General features: G+C 38.3%; 4 protein-coding genes and 2 pseudogenes across 4 annotated transcripts; 2 read left to right on the top strand and 4 right to left on the bottom strand.

Moving 5' to 3' along the window:
- Positions 1 to 784: 784 nt before the first annotated feature.
- LOC121790665 (adenylylsulfatase HINT1-like) lies at positions 785 to 2,118 on the bottom strand. Its single transcript, XM_042188818.1, has 4 exons — positions 2,017 to 2,118; positions 1,871 to 1,928; positions 1,419 to 1,508; positions 785 to 885 (listed from the first exon to the last, which is right to left on the bottom strand). The coding sequence occupies exons 1-4, from the start codon at positions 2,070 to 2,072 to the stop codon at positions 811 to 813; spliced, it is 279 nt and encodes a 92-aa protein (XP_042044752.1). The 5' UTR covers positions 2,073 to 2,118; the 3' UTR covers positions 785 to 810.
- A 173-nt stretch (positions 2,119 to 2,291) lies between these two features.
- Positions 2,292 to 4,552, top strand: LOC121790662. The gene is made up of 5 exons (XM_042188815.1): positions 2,292 to 2,527; positions 2,624 to 3,183; positions 3,536 to 3,761; positions 3,831 to 4,270; positions 4,389 to 4,552. Exons 2-5 carry the CDS (start codon positions 2,653 to 2,655, stop codon positions 4,407 to 4,409), a joined length of 1,218 nt encoding a protein of 405 aa, XP_042044749.1. The 5' UTR covers positions 2,292 to 2,527; positions 2,624 to 2,652; the 3' UTR covers positions 4,410 to 4,552.
- A 308-nt stretch (positions 4,553 to 4,860) lies between these two features.
- Positions 4,861 to 6,426, top strand: LOC121790664 (B3 domain-containing protein REM20-like). The gene is made up of 5 exons (XM_042188817.1): positions 4,861 to 5,012; positions 5,092 to 5,167; positions 5,245 to 5,509; positions 5,600 to 5,793; positions 5,960 to 6,426. Exons 1-5 carry the CDS (start codon positions 4,981 to 4,983, stop codon positions 6,200 to 6,202), a joined length of 810 nt encoding a protein of 269 aa, XP_042044751.1. The 5' UTR covers positions 4,861 to 4,980; the 3' UTR covers positions 6,203 to 6,426.
- A 77-nt stretch (positions 6,427 to 6,503) lies between these two features.
- Positions 6,504 to 8,059, bottom strand: LOC121790663. The gene is made up of 3 exons (XM_042188816.1): positions 7,900 to 8,059; positions 7,442 to 7,791; positions 6,504 to 7,334 (listed from the first exon to the last, which is right to left on the bottom strand). Exons 1-3 carry the CDS (start codon positions 7,952 to 7,954, stop codon positions 6,738 to 6,740), a joined length of 1,002 nt encoding a protein of 333 aa, XP_042044750.1. The 5' UTR covers positions 7,955 to 8,059; the 3' UTR covers positions 6,504 to 6,737.
- Positions 8,060 to 10,041: 1,982 nt separating this feature from the next.
- Positions 10,042 to 12,310, bottom strand: LOC121790666 (annotated as a pseudogene).
- Positions 12,311 to 15,715: 3,405 nt separating this feature from the next.
- On the bottom strand, positions 15,716 to 17,065 carry LOC121790661 (annotated as a pseudogene).
- Between the last annotated feature and the right edge of the window lie 1,538 nt (positions 17,066 to 18,603).

Here is an 18,603-nt window from a genome sequence, read left to right on the forward strand (position 1 = left end):
CCTCACAAGATTAAAATCTACCAAAATATTCTAACTTGAGTCAGTTGGGAAAATTGCACTTTCAAAACATTAAGATATTTAAAACCACCTTCAAAATCGTGATAGATATCAGAATTCGGATAAAGTTTAGTGGTTTGAGACCAATATCCAACAATACTTGAATTTGACTCAAATCCATATTTATGTAAGATACTTTTCTATTCCTCGTTTTAGTACTGTGGTGTTCATAGGTGCCCGCTTAATAAAGGCTACAGATATTTTGGCCAATTTTAACAAAATTAATCAAAATAAAAGAAAAATTAATTTGCAACGTCTTAGGATCGACACTAGTAAAACTGGAAATATATAACAAAGCCGGTTCATCAAGAAATGACACTAGATTTAGGCATAGCACAAATATCTTTAGGAAAGTACACAAGGTTTTTATCTAAGTACTTCATTGTAAGAAGCAGCCACCTTAATAAACTTATTTATAATCCAACAGTTGAGACAAAAGTGCAGCCAAGGATTGAAATTGGAGAAGATTATACCAATCTCGTTGTTCTTGCATCTGGCTTAATTAGCCCGGTGGCCAGTTCATTTGTCGTCCGCCAAGAAGATGAATGTGCAGGTGATACACCGATTGACCTGCGCCATACAACCAACGGGGAATTGAATAAATTGGATTGATACTTATTGCGTATGATCCCGTATTTGAAGGATTATATGAACAAACGAGCTCAAAAGTGTTCGAACGCAAATGCAAGAGGTAGAGAGAGGATGGTACTAACATCATTAGGTCCGTCGTTAATCACAATTCTGAAGCCATCCTTAAGGCCTTCCTTTTGCCACGAGCTTTGCTGTGTATAGAAGACGGCCAAGAATCTCACAGTGCCTCTCCTCAGCCTACAAGAATAAAATTACATTATTGTTTAAGTTTTTCATGTTTTTACAAGGCCCTAACCAGAGATAACCTAGCTTTCTAGTTTTGCCCAAATTTGGCCCTACCTACCTCATCTTTCGTTGAGGGGAGATTCGACAACCAGGAAAACCAGTCTTACAAGATATGCTGATTGCTGAACTATAAGCTTGAGATGTTATTCTTTATATTGTTTTTTATAGGCAAATGAATATATATTTAAAGGTGCTGCATCACGGTGGACTCATTACCACACTACCACTAGGTCAACTCACACACACTGACAATTATCCCTTTATAGCTTGTGACAAGTTGTAATTTAAGACCATACTAAGTTTTGTTTGCTCTGAAAATTTGGGGAAAAGCTTAGCAACATTTTGATCCCGTGTTCAAGAAACTCTATGCTTCAAATGACAAGACGAAACAACACATCGTGACGAGATCAGATAAGGGAGTGGTAAATCAAGTAATGCAGCAGCCTGAATATAGAAATGGAGCAAATGAGGAGAAGAATATGTACCGCGGATATTCCGACCAGTCCATCCCTCAGTTTCGGGATAATGAGGATGTGAGTAGGCGCTTGTGGAGCTATGTCCCTGAAAGCCAGAACCTGCCAAGGAAAACAACAGCTTCAAACCAAATACAACTACTAGTTTACAACAACAAAGCAAATAAAACACTCATGTAACTGAGATACACTATAAAAAAGATCAATTTATGACAAAAACAACATAATCTAGAAAATACAGGTAGCTAATACATCGGCAAGAATAAGTTTGAAAAGTTAAAAAAATTAAGCCACCCAATTCTAGATCAACTAAGTGACTGGAAAAAGTATAAATTTGAATATTTGAATTTAGGGTTAAATTCGAATTTAGCAAGTTTACAATCTCTCACTTAATCTAATGGCATATCTAATTCCCAATTTCAAAAACTGATCTTTATCGTTCCGGGGAGGAGAAAAAGAAGAACCTGTTCATCCTCATAGACGATGTTGGCCGGAATTTGCTTGTTGATGATCTTATCGAATCTGCAGGTTGAAGAAAAGGAAGAAAAATTAGTTAGAATAGGGACATGAGAGAGAGGGGGGGGGGGAGGGGGGATAGAGGCAGGCGGACATTGTGGGAGAATCAGAGGGAGCGGCAGCAAGAGCAGCCTCCTTTTCCGAAGCCATGACCTCAAGCAAATGACAACTGAAGTGCAGCAATAGACTGCTTCGACCTAATCACTATTTAGGACCCGTTTTATAGCTGCATAAACCCAGGGTAAGGTGTGAGGGTCCCACCACAATCCATAGTTTGATACATTTTTGTTGCTTTCCTAAGGATCCGGGTTTAATTGGTATGACCCGGTTTTTTTAACTGTTGGGTTTGGAAAAAGGAGTAAAAATAGTCCACCACTTTGTTATGGATTTTAAACCCTAGGCACCGCCTCCTTCTGGATTAAGGACACAAAATGGCAACCGTGCCCCTCCAATCTGCAATTTTCAAACTTGGAAATTAAGGAGGCGATTTCCGGCGGGAGTCTCATAAGTTGGTCCACAATCGGTATTATCTTACAAATTTGTTACAAATTTCGACAAGATTCGAACCAGTTGGTTAGCATATCCGGCAAGATTCGAACAAATTGGTAAGCATTTCACAATTATTGACTGCTCGCAAGTTCGTTTTGTATGAATATTCAGTGTAGCCGGCGAAATTGATGGTTCTGTTTGGCGAGTTGCAGGTTCGGGGATTCAAAGCTTCTAGAGGGCTATGGCGAACAGGATTATAAAAAGCGTCGCCACGCTTCAGCAAGTGGAAGAAATGGTCCAAATCCTACAATTTGATGTAACCGTTGCTATTTTGTTGTACCTTAGAAGGAACCGACGGAGTGTGCGTGTGAGTACTCTGCTAAGACGGGCTCCATTTGGTCGTCGGAATCGAATTCCTGCACAAGTGAGGCACCTAAATCGACTTAAGGGAGTATCAGATGTTGCATGTTTTGATAATCTTCGTATGGATCGAAACACATTTGGACGATTGTGCTTTCTTCTACGCCAAACAGGGGATTTGGTCGACGGTAAATATGTGAAGATAGAAGAACAAGTTGCCATGTTCTTGTCAGTTCTTGCACACCACAAAAAGAACAGAATAGTTAAATTTGACTTCTTGAGGTCCGGCTTCACAGTGTCTAAGTATGTTAATGCTGTGCTACGGGCGGTGCTTCGGCTTCATCGGTCGTTTCTTGTTGTTCCTGATCCAGTGGCCGAAGACTGCAACGATAACAGGTGGAAGTGGTTCAAGGTATGTCCAAACTATTGTAGAAATTTTGATTGATTTGTGTGTTTATGGTGGCCTTTGTAATTGCTATGTGGAAGATATGAATACTATGAAATTGCTTTGTAAAATTTTGCTTGATTTATGTGCATAAGGAGGCCTCTGTAATTGCTGTGGAGGTATCTGCCAATTGCGGTGTGAAAGTTAGGAATATTTTGAAATTGCAATATTAAATCAAGCTTGCTTTATTTGTATGTGGAGGCCTCTGTAATTGCTATGGAGGCTTCTGTAATTGCTATGCGACTGTTACAATGATTTATGTGTATACGGATGCCTCTGTAATTGCTATGCGAAATTTTGATTGATAATTTTGTTGTAGGGATGCCTTGGTGCATTAGATGGAACACACATAAATTTACAGGTGCTAAATGCCGATAAGCCTCGTTATCGTTCCAGGAAAGGTCAAATTTGCACCAACACTCTTGCGGTCTGTGATAGGCGGATGCGATTTGTATATGTCTTGACGGGCTGGGAGGGCTCCGCTGGGGACAGTCGTGTGCTACGCGATGCTTTGAGTCGTGATAAGGGACTGCGAGTACCCAAAGGTGAATTTGCCAAACTCTTCCATTTTATTAATGACTGCAATATTTGCTCATTACAATTATCATACTTAGGCAACTACTACCTATGTGACAACGGTTATGCAAACTGTGAGGGGTTCCTAACACCCTATAAAGGAGTTCGTTACCATTTAAAAGAATGGGGTCATGCAACGGAAGCCCCAAAAAATCCTCACGAAATTTTCAACATGTATCACACTCGAGCAAGGAATGTGATTGAGCGTGCGTTTGCCGTATTGAAAATGCGGTGGGGGATCTTGCGAAGTGCCTCATTTTATCCAGTCGGAGTCCAAACTAATATCATACTTGCTTGCTTCTTGCTCCATAATTTTATACGCTCTGAGATGGAATCGGACCCGATTGAGCTGGCTGTCGCTCACGAAGGAGAGGGAAATGAAGAAGATGTGCATGATGGTGATTTTGTGGCTGGTGTGGAACCCTCTCAAGTCTGGACCAATGCACGTGATGCCATGGCAGCGTCAATGTGGGATGCGGTGAGAGTTCTATATGCATTTTGAATATTGTCATATTCAAAAACATCGTGCATCATCTTCATTTTGAATATCATCAGTAATGTTTAACTAATATTCATTTGCTCAAATTGTGTTGTAGTATGTGGGAGGAGCTGCATAAGTATCAGTAGAATTGGCGAATTGAAGCGTCTCTTTTGGGACTCATACCGTGTAGTTTTTTAAGTTTTTGGACAAAATGTAATCATATGCTTTTAGCACTATTTTGTAATATGCTTTAATGAGTTATTTGGATTTGTGGTTTTATGTTTGATGGGTTTTCCGTATTTGGTGACATGCTCTACAAATTTAACCAAGCAATATTTAAGTAGTAAGTGCTTCATCATGGAATTTTTTAATAATTCACATTAACATAACTTCATTACAATGCCAACCTCGTCGATATATTAACACAAAAGGAGATGACATTAACATAACTTCATTACTATGCGAAGATGACATTTTCCTACCCCGATTTCCATCGGCGCCGCACATCACGACCTCTATTCAAAGCATCAGACGCATGATATAAATGGCACCCTTAGGAGGTAGGTGTGGAGCATTTACGCCACTAATCCTAACAAACTTGTGGCGGTTCAGCCTCTAACAAATGCTAAACTAAACCCTCGGGGCACATATGTTTCTCACATTTCCATCGGGCTGCAAACTCTCAAACACACCGGAGCACTCAGACGATGGCAACAACCAGCGCTACTGCTATTGCTAAGTAAGTTTGAAACGCCTCATGATTCGATGTTGATTTGTTTCCTTAGGCTAAGCTTATTATGTTGCACTCGTGGGAGTAGTGTTCGGTGTGAGGATTACTGTCGATTTCCAAGTTTCTTGAAGCGGTTCTCACGATTTCGAAACTGCGAAAGCATTGTAAGAACGCAACTTTCTCTTCTTTGCAATTGCCGTGCATATGCTCAAGTATGAAACTTTTTTTTTTGCAACTGCAGCGCCTTCCAGGGCAGTGGGTGAGAGAGTATGGGACCGACCTCCCACTCCATTGCACACTCTCAATGGCAAATGGAAAACGGTGGGTAGTGACTATGATAAAATTTGGCAATGGTTGTTACTTCATGTCTGGATGGGAGGAATTTGTGAAAGATAATTATATATCCCACGGTGACGGCCTAACTTTTACTCATATTGGAGCCGGAGAATTCCATGTGATGCGCTACGATGCTAAGAATGGTTGCCCTCACCGAGACGATTATGATGGTGGGTTTCTAACGGTTACTACACAGTAGAAGATTTCGTGTAATTAATTATTGAAATTTATTTAGAATTCGTCTTGTAATTTCCGTTTAGTGTGGGATCCCTCATGGGAAGGACCAGCCAAGGTAGAGCCTGATTTGGACAGCTCAGACGACTATGAGTCCTTTGAAGATGAGTCTTCGGAAGACTCTGGAACGGAAGACAACCCAGCGCTTGAGGTATCGGGGGTGGGAGTGATTCCACAGTTCAGTGTGCTGCTGAAGAAGACCAAGCATGAGCATTCATTAGTAAGAGACTTCATATTTCCTCTTTATACTCAAAAACATCGTACACTAAAAACTACATGAAACAAATCAATTGATTTCATCAATTTGTAGTCACAATACATATCTACAACTTCATTGCCTTCACATTTTCCTGTTAATTTAGGTTCCATAATTTTTACAATTGCAGCGCTTTCCATCGGGTTTCTGTGAGAAACATATGTCTATGCAATCATCAGAGTGGGTTGGGGCATATTTTACGGTAGAGGAGCAGACTTGGCAGATGGTGCTTCGCAACAAGAATGGCAAGATTCGCACTAAACGTGGGTGGAAGCGATTCATGACCGATAATCGTATCCGCGCAGGTATGCGGTGCACCTTTCAGTTAATCGACGTTGACGAGGTACAATTCTATGTTACCTTTGAACTTTGATTTGGTGATCTAATGTTATGCCTGGTTCCGCTTTTGAATGATGATGCATCATGAAACCATTAAGTTTTGGGGTTTACTTGGACTTTTCTTAAGACTTTCATGAAAGAATCTGTTATTGTATGCTTAAACATAACAAATGTGTGAGAACTGGTGCATCTCGTCTATGGCTGTTGTAGTGCCTATTATGGCAATGTTTGGTGAATATCAGTAATGTTTTTACTATATACTTCATAATTTGCATTTCACATTTTGTCATATTGATGCATGAAATATCACTTGCTGAAAGGGGAGTAGATATAACTACTACTGATACCATAACTACTGATCCATTCATACAAAAGCCACCCCCCTTACACTTTTTAGTTCAAACTCCATACATTCATACTACTATATACAAAAACCCCTGCCACCTTCCGCAAAAGCTGAGACTAACATCTCCAAATTTTCCTACCCAACTGCATATATACATCAGGAAACAAAGAGCAACTACATACTGCAATAATAAGTAGGGTACGTGAACGAGCTGCTAGGATCCTTAAATGACGACAACCTTCTCTAAGGCCCGGTACACATAAGCTTGTTTTGCCATTGGAGGGAGGCTCATAAAGAAGTCAAGCTTCTCAACCTTCTCCAGTATGAAGTCAGATGCATCAAAGATTTGGCCGAGTGTCAGTCCCGGGATGCCACCCACTAGTTCAAACACTTCCTGTCGAGCCTTAGTCAGATCAAATTCATACCCAATCCGCTTGGCAAGATGTTCGAGCCTGTCGTTGGTACTTTCATGCATCTTCGAAATCACTTGAACCAAGTCATCAAAATCATCCCTCGACTTACGTTTCTTCTTGTTGCACGCTTGAGGGGCACCGTCCTTCGCTGAGCTGAATGCGCTGTCATAATTAGTTGCAGGGGAGGTGTGGTCGTACTCCTTCGACTGCTCGAATGAGCTGTCAAAGCTAACGTGGTACTCGTCTCCGTTGATGTCAGCAGGGAGGGGCTGGACATGCAGCTGTTCAACAGCAGCATCAGTGTCTTTGGAAGACTCTCCATTCGCTCGGTCCTTGCCAAACACGATCGTCCAATCGTCGTAGTAGGGCCACCCCTTGTTTCGCAGAAAGCGTGCACCATTGTCAGCCTACAAACATCAGGTATTGCTCGGTGAATAATGTATAACACATAAAGTTGCAAATTAATGTAAAAGTAGACGTGATATAGAGGAGCACAAACACATTTGTAACCAACCTTGATAATTTGCTCCCACTGCTCCTCATTACAATCGATCTTATAGTCCCCATTCAGATTAAATCCGACTCCACTACGGCCCAAGACCAACGACAGAGCTCCATAGATTTTCTTCCACGTATGGATTTTTGAAGATATATGTGGATTTGCTTTGATGTCGCACCTGGGAAACGCAAGGCGTAGAGAGTCTTCGAGCTTTTGTTGGTAGCCATTACGAAATCCGTTGTCGGATTTCCAGCCCAGAGACACCAATTCCTTTAAGCTACTCAGGAGGCACATCTCCTCTGCTTCAGTCCAGCTACGACGTCTCCGGTCCGACTTCCCCTGCTTCCGCCCACTTGTGGGGAAACCTGATTGGAATGTAGCATACATTTGCATATACGAACATATTCAGTCTAATGGAAACGACACACAGCGATTTCTAAATAAACAACAACAAATATAATAAGTTCCCACACCTCCATTGTTGTCTGACATCCAGATGCTTCCACCGGATCGCTGAGAGCTCGCCATTGTGTTCAGTGCACGGGAAGGATTAGCGTAGAAACGCTTGGAATTCGTGGGAATGGCGGTCGTTTCATTTAGGGCAAACGCAACTCATTATATAATGGAGCAAGGTCTGGGGCGGGAAGAGTAATTGGAGTGGCGGGAATCAATTTAGGGCTGAATTCGAAGTGTACATTTGGGAAAGGGAAGAAGACACACTTACACAACTATGAGGACACAAAGGTAAATTCAATGTTCATACTCCTCAGTTGGGCCGACGGACCAAACGACCGAAATGGGTTAACCAAATATTTAGCCCAATCCATCTTTTTTCAATTGCTATAAAACTCCCAAATGTGGATAGCTTCAACCTTGGTTAAAGCCAAAATTATCCAAGTAATTAATCCAATCCATCTTTTTACACAACAAGCAATAAAACGGGTCCTTAGGGAGAATTCATTCAAGTCAATTAACTTTGCTTGAATATCATTTATGGTCCCTGTCTTTTAAAAATATAGCTATACACGTCCTTCATACTCTTAAGAGCATTCACAATAGGGAGCCATCTCATCGCCGTGTGGGAAGGCTTACCGCGGGCGCGACGGGAAGGGCATGACCGAGAGCGGGACGGCGCTCTCTGGTGCCATTTGCGCGCCAAGCGAGAACTGGCCCAAATTTTTCATTTTTTATTTGAACTCTATATAGACAACTCATTTCACTTCATTTTTTTAATATTTGATAAACACTAACAATTAAAATAAATTAAATTGGAGGGCTTTTGGGATGGCTGTGAGAGAATGAGAGGGTGATACAGACCAAACAGGAGAACTCATCCCAAAAGACTAGCATGTTAGGAGAGAGAGCTCATTTAGTCTATATACCCCACATCAGTTGTTCTCGGCTGGTTCTTTGCCAGGCCACCACTTCGAGTTCTCGTTGGTCACGGCCACGTTGGTCACGGCGGATTCTTTGCCCGGCCACCACTTCGTGGGTCACCACTTCGAGCGGTCCCAAACGCACTCGTTGGTCACGGCGAGTTTGTTGCCAGGCCACCACTCCGAGTCGTTTGGGCTCTCAATGAAAGTATCAATTGATACAGATCAAACAGGATAACTCATCCCAAAAGACTAACCTGTTATGAGAGAGAGCTCAATTAGTCTATATACCCTACATCAGTTGTTCTCATAACCGATGTGGGAATTGAGTCCGTAACATAGGGTTGTGTGGTTGACCGATGATATGGCCCAAATTTTCATCTTTGACACCTCGTATTAAATAATTTAAAAACACATTTACATTATATATTAGATTATTAATTTGATAGATTATTACTTTTAAGGTGCATGAGTTGCGAAAAAACAACTCCGTAGTACTTCCTTCGTCCCATAAAAATAGGCACATTTGGAACGGTACGAGAATTAATACATAATTAGTAAATAAGAGAGAATATAAAAAGTGTAGTTAAAATAATATTAGTAGATAATAGGACTCACATTATTATTCTTGTTTAGTAGTGAATTTTAGTAGTATTATAAACAAATTAATGTATATAAGTAATGAGTTGACTATAAATGAAAATGGGCTATTTCTATAAGTAATGAGTTGACTATAAATGAAAATGGGCTATTTCTATGAGACAAATCGAAAAGGAAAATGTCCCTTTTTTCATGAGAATGAGGGAGTATGATAGTTCGGTAACAATAACAAATGGATTCATATTATTAGGAGAGAAGTAGATGAGAGAAATGGAAATGAAAGACAATCATAAATAAAGATATTTAATCTGAAAAATAAAGAAGAGGGGGAGGGACTATAAATAAATTTGACAAAAATAGCTCTTTCTAAGAGTTGAAAGAGCATTTTGGTAGTGAAAAAGTCCAAAAAGTGCAAAAATCATTCCAATGTAGAGACGTGTGATGATATTTTTAGATAAAGATTTATGATGTTATAAACTACTACCACAGTTAACAAAGTTGGCCCAGTTTGTAACACTAAAAATGTACATGAGACATGAAGGTTCAATGGGAAAACTAACTCACAACTGCTAATCTACCCCGCGACTCATCCTCCAAACAACTAACAACATTCACTACGTTTTAATTATTACACAATCCTCACACGGGAGCTGAGCTCGTTCTACGCAGCTGGTATTTGGCTCCGTGGTGGTATGCTCGGCAACGCCTTCTCCACTTCCTGCAACACCACACAAGTGCGGAATGGATAAAATTCACCAATAATGTAAGCAAGATTAGAACCAAAAAAAAAAAGCAAAAGGAAAGGATAAGCTGAGAAAATTAGAAGAATTAAAGTAAACTAGTCCTATTTTTATGCTCTTGCAGGCACTATTCTTGCTTTTACTTTGCAAAAATTTAAAGTCACATATACCTACAAAATAAAAGGTTTGTTGCAATCCAAAAGAAGTTGGGTTTGTTTGTGATTATTTGAGCAAAACAGAAAAATAGATTCGCTTTATGTTCGATTATGTACATTATGATCGGATGGCTTAATGGTCATTAAAGAGTATTAAAATGGGCATGGAATCAAGATTAATGTCATCATCCAAAGGGAGGTATAACCAGCAAGCAATGATGGTAAATGGATTTGAATATGTAAGATGCAAAAAATTGGAGTAGTTCATACTTCATTGACAATTTTTTTAACTTAGCAGATTTTCGCAGCATTTGACAAGGAAAGCAACAAGGCAGCACAGAATTTAGTCACAAGCCAAATGATGAAACTAACTTTGGATATGAGCACATGCCACCATTTTACCAGCATAATTACTTCATTTCACTAAAAGGAGTATTTCATTTCAGCAGAGTTCATGTCATTTACCAATGTAAACTAATAAAAGGTAACTAATCTGCACTAACTCACTGCTCATGGATAGACAGACCTATACGTAATTATTATAAGTAAATTATGTGTAATCACCTCATAATTTACATAAAGCCAGGCATTCTTTACACCTGAAACTTCCTTTGAGATAAACTTATTTCAGAAATTCGATCTTATGCTGTTTAATCTTCCTTTGAGATAGACTTTGTGATTAACAACAGATGCATATGCTGCTAATCACATGGTGTTGCATATATTAGCTTCTGTGTAGTAGTCAAATAGGAAACACAAACATCGATGAACATATAATCATGCAGCAGATTCATAGTTATCCAGCTACCCCTTGTTGGGTGAGCACATTGAGAGATATAAATTGATGGTTTGAGAATGCCGATGCACTCACAAATACAACCAAAAATACCAAACTCCACATTAAGGTACAGAAAATCACAAGTGGAATGCCAAAACTGCCTCCAAGTTGTATTAGCAATGTAGATCTTTAGACAGAGCAAAATGCAATGTGGTCGAAAATAGCTACACCAAAACTTGGGCACAAACATAATTACATAGCACACACCTGCAGTCTCTTGAGCCTTTCATTCTCCTCTTCCAGGCGTGAAACCTTGTTCTCCAGTTCATGAGTGTAAGCCTGCAGATAATAACAATAAAACAATCCAACAGTAAATAATGAAAACGAATTAATATCCAAAATCCAAATGATAGGAAAAGAGACCTGTTTTCTTGCTCGTGATCTGGCCGCAGATTCCCTATTTTTGATCATCCTCTTTTGCCGCCTCTCAACGCTTTTCTCAGCTATATCATCAGGAGCGACCCTTTTACGCCCAGGTGTCTGTGTGTCTGATAAAGACCCATAAGAGGGGATGAACACATAGTCATTTGAGCCTCGGGATAACCAGCATCAATGATAGGATTTCCACCAAGAGTAATAGGCTGTTGAACTGGATGACTAGGCATGAAAGCAGGCAGCATGCCCTGCTGCTGCTGCTGCTGAGTATGCATCGAAGACATCTGAAAATTCATCCACTGAGTGTGCTGAGGCATCCCCGTCAGATCAGCCCCGCCACCATCGCCAACAGAGCCTCCGGCAGACTCAGAGACCACCCCCGCCTTCACCAAGAAATCCTCCAACGTCATCTCCCCAAGCGTGTTTTCCTATCAAGACTGCTCCTTTTCTGCCCCTGCTGGATGTCCTGCCACACTTCATCCACAGTCTTCTTACTAAGATCCATCGACAGCATAAGGTTCGACTGCTGATTCAACGACAACCCAGGCACAAACTGGCCCGGCAGCTGCACGTTATGCCCGCCATCAACAGCTTCCCCAGCCTGATTATTAGCCTCAGCAGTCCACAAAGTCTTAAGAAGCTCATCAAGATTCATACTACTAAGGGGCTTTCCCAGGTCACCCAACTGGTTCTGCACCTCATCAAGAGTGAGGCTATACAGTGATCCCTCGAGCCAACGGGTTCGGGTCATGACTCTGAATTTGGGCTTGGCTCAACCCAGTGTTACCACTGCCACCCCATGAGATCCCATTTTCTGAGCTACCATTAAACTCCCTTTTCCCCTCTTCCTATACAGACAATCTAAAATGAAAATTACCCCAAATTAACGCCAACAGGTATCCTTATTCACAGAAGCAAACGAAGCTATAAATCCCCAGCTATGCATGAAATGCATCACTCAATCTATTCAAGAAAAGGGAATTTGCAGAGCCCATCAGATTCAGCAATACACCGGTTAAACAAGTGCAATAAAGATTCAATTTTTCGGGCTCCCCCAATATCATAATCCGGTGAGAATCAAATAAAATGCGGAAAATTTTGAAATCGAAGTGCAAAACAAACGCATACACACACTCACCTGGAGAAATAAGAGAACCCCAAAAGCAAGAGATTCTTTAGTTAGATTTCAGTATCCATGCAGCCAAAATTGTCCAAACCAGCTCGAAAGAAAACCCAGAAACCACGCTGCATAAACCTTAACTCAAAATCTATGGGAGTTTTTTTCTGGAACGGACAAAAACAAATTTAACATTCTATACTCGTCTCTACACTAAAATTTCTTAGTAATTACTATCATTTTACCTAAATTATAAAACATTGGAGAAATAAAGTAATAGTACTACTCCATATTTTTGTGTTTTGGAGAGATTAAACAAATCGAAGCAATGGTTGATTTGTAAAATTCATTGTTACCGGTACTTGTGTCTGATTCACTTGTTTTCTGCTTCAATTTCAAGACTACTTTCCCTTATTTGGTGAAATGATGTAATAGGATGGAGGGGTAATAAAATAGGATTGTGGAAAATCTTGTCCTTGAAAAAGTTTAGAGATTTCCTATTTATTTTAAAATGGGTAATGATTGTTAGTTTAAATTTTAAATTTGCTTTTATAGAAATAAAATATGAATAATTAAAAATTATGAATTAATATATTCCCCCGTCTCATGTTACTCGCACTTTTATGTTTCAACTAATCTCAAACTACTTACACTATTTATACTTTAAGAAATAATTAAAGTGTTCACTTACTAAATAATTTCTCATTACACTTAAAATACTGATTTAATTACACTAAAAGTTCAATCCTATATTTAGGATAAAAATGAAAAAGGCAAGTAACAAGGGACATAGAAAGTACATATGTATATCAGTATATGTAAGCAATAAAATAATTAAAAGTAAACATAAGATGAATTAATATTTGATTTCAATCAAAGTACTTTTCCTAGTAATATACTCGGATTGGTGATAATTTTTTTTAGTTTATCCATCCATAATGACTCATTATTATAAATTGAAATTCATTTTATTTTTATTTTATTCCCTCTTTTTTATTTCATCTTCTCCACTTAACACATAAAATAAAAAAACATAAAATCCCGTGTTGTCCAAAGAATGGATCATTATTCTTGGGACGAAGGGAATAGTAATAAAAGCATCTCTAAGAGAACTATGTAAATTGAGAATATATATTTCTCATTTACCTCTTCAAAAAGTTAAATATTTCATCCGTCTCATAAAAATAGACTAATTGATGATGATACGAGTTTTAATGCGTAATTATTAAAATAAGAAAAAGTAGTTGAAATAATGTCGTTTATTGTGTGGCCCATAAATGATAAAATAAAAGATAATGAGAAAATATTTTCTTGATATGAACTATTTCAATGGGATGGACGAAAAAAGAAATTAAGCCTATTTCTAAGAAAAGGATAAAGTATATCTTTTAAAAAATTGGTAAATTCCAAGGGAAATTAAAAGTAATGAAAAATAGATAAAAATAATTATTACTTCCGCCCTTATGTAGTAGACATTTGTTTTGGACACATGATTTAAGAAAGTTGTGTTAAGTGAGTTAAAAAGAAATACTCCATCCGTCTCATGTTACTCGCACTTTTCATTTTAGGCCGTAAATTTGATATTGATTTTTTAGTGTAATTAAATTAGAATTTTAAGTGTAATGAGACATCACTTAATAAAGGAGTTATTAACTTAAACTAACATATTAATTAAATGCATTAATTCTAACTTAAACTATAAATAGTATAAGGAGTTTGTGACGAGCTGAAAAACAACAGTGCAAGTAACATGGGACGGAGAGAGTAAAATATAGTGCTATTGTACATAGAGAATACTATAATAAAGTATAAAGATGAAGAGAGAAAGAATGTGTTGCTTTTTGTTAAAATAATAAAATTACTCAACTACACTGAGAGAGCCCAAAAGAAATATGACTCAGCTATTGAGAGAAGAAAGAATACTATATTACCTTTACCTTTTGCTAGAGATGAGATAAATATACCCCTTCAAAATTGAATAATGTATAATTTATTCCTAAATACTCTTCCTACTAAAAGAAGAGTTTTATAAAATAAATAAATATACTAGTATTCCCCGTTTTATAAGAATATGCATTTTCTAAATAATCTAGTAACAATTGCAATATAGGTGGCTTAACGGAGGTCCCAAATTGAGATATTGCTGCCGACTTTAATAAATTGGATGGAGGAGATTGGCATAAAGTTGAATAAATTTGCACCAGCTTTGATCAAAAGGAAAGATTATGCATTTTAATTTAACGATTTCATTTAACAACATACGATGACGAGATGTTTTCTAAGACGAAGCTTATTATACGAACGTATACTTTATTTTTGTGTTCCAGGTATAAAATTGCATTAGAAACTCATAGTACATGAAGCAGAAAAAATAATGAAAAACTTTAATTTGAAATCCATGAAGGCAAAAAAATAATGTCGATACTGAAATGCAAATGATCACAGGATGCGACTATACTAGTGGTTAATGTGCAAAAGATAAAATATGAATTTTATTTTACTTTGAAATAAATAGAAATTTTAAATCACAAAAACAATTTAGGTTTATTTTGCTGCATCTCTCGCAAATGTAATCTATTTTAGGGCGACAGGAGATGGATGAGGGGTTAGGGGACGGGTGGGCGTCCCAGCACGAGCAGCAATTGAGGAGCCAAGCCAACAACAGGGCAACAAGGGGTGGTTTTGGGGAGATCCTATCATTTCAACATTGCATAAAGCTTGACAATCTATGTAAAGACTCAATATTATGGTTTCTAAATGTTAGGTTTGATCAACATTTCAAATAACTCTGAGTCTAAAGGCTTTAAATCAAGAAATTGATAAGTAAAACATCTAATTGGAAAGAAGGTAGAAGAATATCACATTAATCGAATAGGACTCATTTAAGATAGATTTCAAAGAGAAATACACTGATGGGATGTTCGGTTTGCATGATTATATCACAAGATTAAATATGTAATGTGTTTGGTTTATGAAATTCAATCTCTAACTTAATTCTAGATGGATAATCTCATAACTATATGATGCAAATCAATTTAGACTATTGTTTCTAACGCCCGCATGATTCCATTCCATAAACACAGAAGCGTCGAATAATTAAATTCTAAATAGATTCCAAGAAACTGACAATGTAAAAAATCCTTGGACAAAACAAGTATTTAAAACGATAAGAAGACGATTCAACAATCCATCAAAAAACAAAATTAAAACAGCAACTTATCCTCAAGCTTCAACGTCGTCCACAACATGGACAATCTTGGCTGTGGGCTTAGCCAACAGATCAGTGTACTCTTGGAATGGAGATTTGGTGAATCTAGTCTCCCTCCAGAAGTCCGGAGTCAAGAACCCATATGTCTTCAGCAGACAATCAAAAGTTGCCTAAAATACCAATTCATTTGATCAATACAATGCTAAAACTCCATGAAACATATCACATCAATTCAAAAGTGTACCAGAAACAGAACCAGGATTATCAATTTCATATATATGTAAATATATGTACAATGCTTGAATTAAAAGCACAAATGCACCATAGCAACAAATAAGATATATAATAGTGTCAATCCGAATTGGGCGTTTAGTAGTAGTAAATAGTACTATGAAATTAGGGATAATCAATTGAATTGGGCGTTTAGTAGTAGTAAATAGTACTATGAAATTAGGGATAATCAATTGAATTGGGCGCTTAGTATTAAAAATGAAATTAGGGATAATGAAACGAGAACAGACCTTGACAAAGTTCCAAGGGTTTTGGTGGATCCACGGGAAGAAGTAAACACATCATCAATTCCAGCGAATTGGAGCACCTTCTTCGGCACACGCGCAGCTACAATACCAGATCCACGGGGAGCAGGCACCATCCGCACAGTCACGGAGCCACACTTTCCGGTGACCTTGCAGGGCACGGTGTGAACCTTCCCAATCTTATTCCCCAGTATCCCCTCCTCACCGGAATCACAGACAGCTTCGCCAGTATAATTGCGCCGCGGATGGCCGTGGCCACCTCCTTCGAGCACTTGACCCCCAATCCGACGTGGCCGTTGCTATCACCGACCACCACGAAGGCCTTGAACCTAGTCCTCTGCCCGGCGCGCGTCTGCTTCTGCACAGGCATGATTTTCATCACCTCGTCCTTGAGCGACGGCCCCACCAGGAGGTCGATGATTTGGTACTCCTTGATTGGGAGGGAGTGGAGGTAGATCTGCTCCAAGGATTTGATCTTCCCGTCGCGAACCAATCGCCCCAATTTGGTGCACGGCACCCACTTCTCCTCTTCTGCCTCGCGGCGAGGGCGTCGACCACGTCCGCGGCCGCCCCTGTCTCCTCCACGGCCGCGGCCCCGAATCCTCGCCCGAAACCACCCCTATCTCCGCCTCTTTCCGCCATTGTTGCTGTTAGCCCTAGATTGAGAGAAAAGAGAGGCGAGTGAATAACAACAGACTGACTGAAACCCTATCTTCGAACAAAGAGTTTATATAATGAGACAGCTAATGGGCTTAGGGTTTAACTAAGAAGCCCATATATTATCTTGGGCCGAATTATATTTTCGGTGTCCCTCTCCAAAACTTTTGTACAAAATCAAGTCCAATAACAATAAGAATAAAGTAATATGAAAAAAAAAAATTGGTTTCACTTTATGAAATTATACTATTATAATACTTCATTCGTCCCAAGTTACTTGAGTCGTATTTATTTTTGTATTGTCCCAAGTATATAAACTATATACGTGCAATCAATAAGAATATTTTTTAAATAATAACGTTAAAAGCTTGAAATCAAAACCTAGAAACTGATTAATAACTTCCTGAAAAACAATACATAACATTATTTGCATTTTTTTAATCCTCTAACGAATTAACCTTATTAAACTTAAAATATTGGGTAAAATAAAATTAAAAAAAAAAAACTTAAAATTGGGTTAGCAATAAATTATCAAACCTCTAAAATTTAGAAATAGAAATATCACAAGAATTGGTTTTAACAATTTTCGAAATTTTCAATACACTCTTATCCCATATTTTATAAATAGTAATTGAGATTTGGATAGCTCTTATCCTTCTTATACACTTTTGTGATTCCATTGCACACTTATCTGCAACAAATTAAGGCAGCAGTATTGGGGAATGGGGAGGCGTTCAAGTTGAACTCTTCTGTGGAGAGAGTTTTAACACACAAGCCACGCCCGGTGTTCGTCACAAGTTTTACCCATAATTTTGATACTCTTAAATTTAAGATTTTCTTTTTCTTGATTTTCCTACGCATAATTTTTTTATATTCTCAAATTTTCGAGGCGTTACAATACATTCATGTTGGCATCTAATTGAAGAAATATTGGATTATGTATGTTCTATTTTTGATAAAGATTACCTTGATGCAAGATAAAATTGTAAATCCAAGTAGCCATCCCCTTCCACTTTGGAGATATGATAATTAAATTCAGGAGTAAAGGAATACACATATAATGAAACTTGTCCCCAAGACAACAGCAACTCATGGCAGCTCTGATCTAACCATAGCCCACACACATTTTTGGAATGACATTCCTCATTCATGTGTGCTCATAGCCAAAAGAAAAAAGTTCTTAATAATTGTGAAATTAAAGAGCCCACCAAATTATGTGATATACTCCGTATTATATATGCTATCATACCTCATTTGACCCCAAAGTTCAAATTCACACATCCATGCATCTACTAAAATCGTTGTGTATATAAAATGAAATCATGTGACGTGTACTGTCACACACGTAAGGACTCGAAAATTATTTCTGTTAAGTAGTAATATCAGTGCAACCCCAAATTATATGCTGACCCGAATAGCCACTAAATATAGAGGATTATGGTTGTAAATTTTAAATTTAATAAAAAAATAATTCGATTAATCTGCACCCGACTAACATATAATCCAAATAGGGCTGATCTAAAACCGATAGGCTTGCCGAGTGAGCTGGACCTAAATGCAGTGTGCAACCATTGT

Source organism: Salvia splendens, unplaced genomic scaffold (assembly GCF_004379255.2).
Source record: "Salvia splendens isolate huo1 unplaced genomic scaffold, SspV2 ctg574, whole genome shotgun sequence".
Classification (NCBI taxonomy): Eukaryota; Viridiplantae; Streptophyta; class Magnoliopsida; order Lamiales; family Lamiaceae; genus Salvia; species Salvia splendens.